Source organism: Pteropus alecto, unplaced genomic scaffold, assembly GCF_000325575.1.
Source record: "Pteropus alecto unplaced genomic scaffold, ASM32557v1 scaffold49, whole genome shotgun sequence".
Classification (NCBI taxonomy): domain Eukaryota; kingdom Metazoa; phylum Chordata; class Mammalia; order Chiroptera; family Pteropodidae; genus Pteropus; species Pteropus alecto.
Window position 1 is genome coordinate 1317028 of NW_006443131.1, and position 7222 is coordinate 1324249.

At 57.3% G+C, this 7222-nt stretch overlaps 1 protein-coding gene across 1 annotated transcript in view; it reads right to left on the reverse strand.

The window, feature by feature from the left end:
* PMF1 (polyamine modulated factor 1) overlaps window positions 1-7222 on the reverse strand; it is a 10715-nt gene that overhangs the window by 3127 nt on the left and 366 nt on the right. Inside the window, exon 2 of the mRNA XM_006923508.3 lies at window positions 544-649. Coding sequence (XP_006923570.1) covers window positions 544-649 — 106 coding nt within the window. The remainder of the gene's footprint in view (window positions 1-543; window positions 650-7222) is intronic.

Sequence of the window (7222 nt, forward strand, 5' to 3'; positions counted from 1 at the left end):
AGCACTCAGGTCCGGGCTTGGTTCCGGTCCAGTCCTTGAACAAACATTCCACCGTTTCCGCCCGCGACCCCATGTGGAGGGGACAAAGGGTGAAAGGGAAGACATTTCAACGGAGCCTGCGGGAGCCTCTCCCGCCCGGTCACCTGAGCGCCCACCACAGGGACACCCGGACGCTCGGGGCCATCCTGGGGTGTGGCAGCAGGGCAGTCTCACTCCCCCCTTTCAGAGACCATGGAGGGAGTCCTGTCCCTGTGCTCCCTCTAGGACACAGCTCCGCTGAAGCCACCACTGCACCGGGCACTGGGAGACCCTGTGAGGCCCAGCTGCGCCCTCGCCGAGCTCGCACACATACCCAGCGACAACACAGGACAGCGACGGAGAGGCACGTGAGACACCCACGCCACAGTAAAGGGACACCCGGCGCTGCTGCCAGCTGGGCACGGAGGAGTGAGGGGGGCGGGGAGCAGGGACGCTGCCCTCAGGGGGCTGGCAGTCCAGAGGCGGCACCCAAGCCAGCGGTTCCTGCTGCCTCTTGCCACTCACCCGGACCGATGTCTGCAACTGGGTTATAAACTTGTCATAGAGTCGCCGTGTCATCTCGGGCTGCAACTGGTAGAAGCGCTGGTAACACTCAGTGAATCTCTGAAAGCTGGCGGGAGGGAGAAGGCAAAGGTGGGGAGGTGACACACGCGCCTGTCACCAGTCATCGGCTCCGGCCTGGGCAGCCCTGCCTCTCACACAGGGCTCTGAGCCTTGTCTTCATCATCCTGGCTGGGGGCAGTGGCTGCAACACATCTCATCGGCAACCCCGCCAGCCCCCAGGGCCTTGCCCTGCCGCTCCAGAGCCCAGCTGAGTTCAGGTGTTTCCCCGTTAGCCCAGCCACATTTTTTGCTTCTTGGTCTTTACTGAGCATCGAACCACCAGGAGAGCTTGCGAAACCCAGATCGCTGGGCCCCCCTCCCCACCCCCAGCTTCCAACACGCTCCTGGGCGATGCTGAGGCTGCTGATCGGGGACCAACTGTGAGACCCTCCATCGTTCCAGCCCCCTTGCAGGGCCGGATTAGGGCAGGGCATGTGGCGTCTGTGAGGTTTCCTCGCTCCTAAGGAGCCACATGGGAAGAACTGACGCCCTTCCCGGAGGACGTGTGATGCCCAGGTGATGCCTCCAGCTCCCAGCAGCTGTCGGGGCCGTGGCCTGAGGGCAGTTTCTCCCCAAGGGGGCAGAGTAGAAAGAGGCAAGAAGTGGGGTCTCGGAAGCCATCGTCGTTAGTGAGGTCATGGATTTCTCTTATTGTTCATGCCATTTAAAATGAGGCATCTGTCACCGGCAGCTGGGAGCACCTGACCGATACGTGGCTTGTGGCTGGAAAGATCGAAGGGTACCCCGCACACCCCGACAGAGCTCCTCTTGGACGAAGTCAAATGAAGACAGCTCTCGGCTGTCTTCCCTTCCCCCTCTCAGGCTCTTCCCCTTCTCCGAGTAATCACTCGTGCCCGCCACGCGCCGGCCACCCACCGGGCACCGGGTGGCACGGCCCCAGGAGCTTCCAGCAGAGACGGCAGCAAACACAGAAACGCACGCGCGCATGTGGTGACAGCCGCTGCGGAGACTGCTTCCGGGAGTACGGGCTGACGGAGCGTGTCATGGGGTCATCTTTAAGCTAGAGGTGGGGCATGAGGGCTTCGGTGACAGTAGCGCTTACACGGCCTGTAGAAAGTGTTTGAGCCAAGGTGAGTCCTCAGACACACACACGCTCACTCACACTTACGCTCACTGGGGGTCAGGCTGGCGGCCGCTGGACTAGCAGGCTAGGGACCTGGAGTCCAAGGCACCGTCCACGCCCACCCCGCCCTGGGAATCCCCGCTGGGCCTCCCCACCCGACTCCTTCCCCTGACAGTAAAGGAGAGCCACTCACAGCGGCTTGCAGGAGAGGACAGAGACGACATTAACTACTGGAACCCTGTGCACATTACTGCGAAGCAAATCACATAAACTGACAATAAATCCCATGAGAAACAAGGCACCACTGACTGCTCAGAACACGCAACTTCTCATCCTCCCACGCTCTGGGTGCTCTGGGGCGGGCGGCCTAGACCCACCGTCCCGAGGGAACGTGTGCGAAGGCCACTGCCCCGCTTCTGTCCGCACTGCGCTCGGAGACGGACGCCCTGACCAGGGCTTTCTCTCTGGAGCGCGGCCGCGAGCGCCCAGCAGCACCGTCCAGGCGAAGGCGGCCGTCCCTCGCCCTCTGGACGCCGCGCAGTTCACACTGGCACGCCTCGGAGGTGAGCCCGGGTTCCAACAGGACAGCACCAGACAGTGCTGGGCCCTCTGCACCCTCGGCCCAGCGCGGGCATCCTGTTGTCCTGCTCTGGCCCCGCTGGCCACGCAGCCCGTGGCCACATGCTGGAATGATGCCTGACCCAGCGGGGCCGGAATCGAAACCGGGTAATTGTGGCTCGGAAGGGTGCGGTGCGGACACGGGCGATCCCGTCCCTCCTCCCTGCCCACAGGACGGCGGGGGCCTGAGCGGCACCTCTCCCCCCAGCCGGTGCAGGCCTGAGGCCACCTCTGTCACGATGTCCCCTCTGGGGTGTGAGCGTCCACTAGAGGCGAAGGACCCCAGAAACATGCACGCTCATGCAAGGCGGGAACGAGGCAGGAAGGCGGCCAGCTTGAAGGCCACGCCAGGGAGCACGGGAGGAAAGCGACTCGGCCTCACTGAGCTGTAACGCCGCACGGCATGCCCACCGGAACACGCACTGTGAAGCCGCCGCTCCGAGTCAAGTGAACACCCGTCACCTCTCACAGAGACAAAAAAAAAAAGGAAAAAAACGTTTCTTCCTTGTCATGAGGACTCTGAGGACCCGCTCCCGACAGCTTTGGCTACGCCACGTGGCAGTGCTGACCAAGGCTGCCCTGTCGCACATCATACCCCAGCTCACGACTGGAGGCTGTGCCTTCGCCCACCTGCACCCAGGACCCCTGCTCCCAGCCTCGGCGAATCCTCCCTTCCCAGACAGTGCGGACCTGGGAGCGGCCTGGATGCCCCGCGAACTTCCTGAGACAACGCACGCAGGGCAGAACGGGAGAGCGATGCGCTTTGGACGACACTCCTGGCCACCCCCACCCCACGCGGTCGCACTGTACACTGTCGCAGCCTCTCGGAGGGGGTGCCGACCGCGATTGCCCTGGGATCTCCAGGGTGCCCAGGACAGCGCTGCAGGCCAGGTGGTGGGCGAGGGGAGGCCTGGGCTTCCTGGCCAGGCCCCCACGCTGGACCCCGGGGTCCCAGGGCCTGGGCTACCTGGGCAGTGTCTGCGCCCCAAGAGCATCCGCAGCAGCCTCTCTGCCGAGCCTCCCTCTGTGGGATGGTCTTGGGCCTTGGCCTTCCCAGAGCACACAGGGGGCCGCTCGGTGACACGCCAGGTGAGCGCGTGGCTCTGACGACAGACTGCTGTCCTTCTGCCCGGGTTCAAACTCTCCCTCGACCACTCCTTTACCTCTAGGAGCCCCAGTCCCTCCTCTGTCAGATGGCGCTGATAACTGCATCTCTAACTGCATTTTCGTAAAATGCCCGAGTGGATAAACGAGGCTACGTAAACAACCCAGCCCACGGCAACGCTCTGGGTCAGCCACGACCACTACCCCCCCAACCCCCACCCCATGAGGGACAGTCGGTAACTGGCTCCGAGAGGCAGAAGCGTCCTCTCGTCCTCTTGTCCTCTCGGCAGACGGCCAGCGCTCAGTGAAATGCACCTGGCTCACAGCCACCAGAGAGCAAAGGCTAAATTGTGGCCTTCTCCACGAGTGCTACATTTGTCATCGTCACCGAGTTTCAAAACAGAGATGACTATACTGATTTTAACCAATTTTTTCCTTTAAATACTTATGCGACACCTGAGATACCTTCGCTGTTTCTGAACTGACAGATTAAGCCTTTCCTACTGCACTTACAACTCACTGCGGAGTTCTCACAGAAGTCTAACTTTAAAAAAGCGACTTCGAAGTAGTTAAGCACAGAATCAAGTTCTGAGTTGTCCATCCGGGGGCTTATACGGCAAGGCAGTGGCCGGCCATTTCACAGAGTGTCCGCCAGAGGGCGGGCGAGGACTGGCTCTTCGGTGCAATAACCGAATGGAGGGCAGAGAAGACTGACAACAAGACAGACAGACGCTGGAGACAGAAGATGGGGTCACTGGGACGAAAATCCACGCTCTCCACCCCACCCGCCGCCTACACAGCTGCCCGTCTCGTTGGGAGATGTCCCTGGTTTGGTCCTTTCCCCTCTCCGCTTTCTCGAGCCGTACACTAGGTAGCCCCAGTACTGGGACCAGGAGAGGGGAAAACGGAAACGACCCTCGGTGATTTATGATGAAGACTGTATTACAGTTATCTTACAAAATCAGTCATTTCTCTAAGCCGTCAGTAGCTAATTTTAAAAGAAAACAGAAAATAAGAGAATACCCACAATCGTAACAAAACTAAAAAGCATTAGGTAGTAACCAAACAGAGAATGCACGAGTCCTTTAGAACTCCACTAAAGGACAGAACGAAGCCAGTCTGACGAAGCAGACAGGTCACGTCATGTTTGTCGCTGGACGACGGCACTGAAGACACCGCACTGTAGACCCAGCCAGTTCTCCCCAGACCGATCTGCACGTTCTTTACGGTCCCAACCAAAAGTGCAGCTGAATGTTTAGAGGAGCCAGGAAAACTCACTTTATAAAGTTTACAAGGAAAAGTCAAGGTCCTCAAATAGCTGGGCCGATTTTAAAGAGGATGGGGACTCATTTGTGCCAGACTTAAGGTTCCCTACCACGGCCAGTGTTAAGGACTCCCACGCACTGGCACAAAGACAGGCAAGTCGATCCGTGGGGCAGAAGCGAGACCCCAAGATGCGGCATGCAGAGGGACTTGCGACATGACAAAAGGGGGCTCCATAAAGCAATGGGGACGGATGAACTGGCTGGTTAACAATCAATGGGAAAACTAAAAACATGAGACTGGCCGAGACCGCCACCTTATACCTTAATCCAGATAAAGATTTTAAGTACAGAGTAAAACGACAAAATAGCTAACAGAAAAATACCCTGGAGATTATCTTTGTGACCCAGGTGTGGGTAGTCTCTATAAACGAGTCCCCAAAAGCACAATATAATTACATGGAATTAATTATAAATTAATAAATTAATTATAAAAAATAACTAGGCGATACTTCCTGATGTTATGACTGAGGGGTGCTGAGTTAGTCAGAGGCTGAAAAAGGAGAGCCGTGAGGACCCACCACCCATGGGTGGTGCATGCCTCTTTCTGCTTCATCCTCCTGGGGTAAAGTGTGGACATCTACAGTCTGTGTTACTTTTTTATATGATTAGAGATTTCTATTTCTCAAAGAATGTTATAGACAAAGTTAACACCTAATAAAGAAAGACAGCTCCTTCAGCCTAACACTGACCACAGACTGATTTCTAGACTCTACCAGGAACTCCAGCAAATCAAGATAAAAATGCCAATTTTAAAAAATGAGTCAGAAAAAAAGCCTGGAGGAAATGAGTAGGCAGTTTGCAGAAGAGGAAACCAGATGACTAACAAGAACGTGAGGTAATGCTCAAACCCAAGAGGAAATCCAAGATGTGCAAGCTCAAAGCACGGGGCGGTAACCCTTTCACACCTTCAGGACAGGTGTTAGGATGCGCCTGCCCAGTGATGCGAGGAGGCGGGAGACAGGAACAGCTTTTTTTCTCCTGGAGAGCAATGGGACAAAACACAGGAAGGTGTAAACCCTTAGACACAGTGACCGCTCTCCGTTAGGGACCTCTGCACTCGTCTGTGGTGGGGAGGCACGAGGACGTCTACCCTGGCACCGTCTGTGGACGCGGGAGTTGGAGGCAATGGGCAAGTGCTGGATGCCAATCGCAGAAGGACGAGCGGCATCGAGACCCTCTGAACCCCATGCGCTTATAGGACTTCCCTGCACTCATGCTAACCCAGACCCCACTCCCCACTGATCTCAGTCCCTTTACCCTGATTATTCTCGCTAGGATAACTGGCACCGGAATGTCTACTCCATGAGAACAGGGGCCTTTCTGTCTTGATCACTGCTGTATCTCCAGCTCCCGGAACAACCTGGGACATTGTAGATGGCCGACAGATAAATACTTGTACATGAGCAAATGAAAGACACGTAGCCAACAGAAAGCAGGGCCAATGGGGAGCGGAGAGGAGGGCAAGAACGAGTAGGGGAAAACCAATCAATCAAAAGCAGGAACTCACCTTGACATATAATGAATACGTGTCAGGAGTGGTCCATAAAAATAATTGCATTACTTTATCAAATTCATTACTATGGAAATTAGGCCCCCCTCATGAAATGGCTGTCACTTGCCTGTCCAGCCTCCTGGTTTTACTCTCCCTCTGCTCACCATGTTGTAGCCGACCAGGCCACTGCCAGTTTCTAGAAGGCCCTGACCATCTCAGGGCCTTCGCACAAGCTGTCCCCTCTGCCTATATGCTTTTTCTCTAGCTCTTTTCTCTCAGTCTTCAAGTTTCAGCTCAGTGTCACTTCCTCAGGGTGGGCTCCCCAACCATCCTATCCAGTGTCCCTTCCCCCCAGGCTGCTCTCTACCCATCGCCTGTTAATGACCTTCCCAGGCCCTGCCTGACACAGCGCCCCGCACGGAGCAGGCACGGAGTGAGGGGGTGAGTGAGGAAGGGGCCGTAAAGGGAAGACAGCGAGAGGGAAGGAGACGGGGAGGAGATGGGAGTCTGGACGAGGCTTAGGACAGGTGCTGTGGGGACAGACGGGCCGGAAGGACAGGGACAGGCTAGAGCCGGACCGCAGTTTCGCACCGCGGGACCGTGGGCAGAACTCTTCCTTTCCAAGGTCCAGTGTCGTTACAGTACTTTCATATAAAGCACAAATCAAGGCAGGAAGCGTTTCTATGGTAACAGGCGGGCCTCGTCACCATACAGTGGTGGTACTGTTCCCATGACAACGGAAGCGCTGACGCTTCGCACATGGCAGGCACGGGTGTAAGCGCCCTCCGGGTCCCTACTCATCCAATTCTCGCAGGCGACCTAGGCAGGTCCTGGCCCGGCCATCACGATGGGGGCCGAGGCGCCGGGCCGTCACGCCTGGCTCACCTGCTGGGCCGCGACCGGAACCTCCCCAGGCTTTGGTCAAAACCAGGCTGACCGCAGACGGCGGCGCCAGCG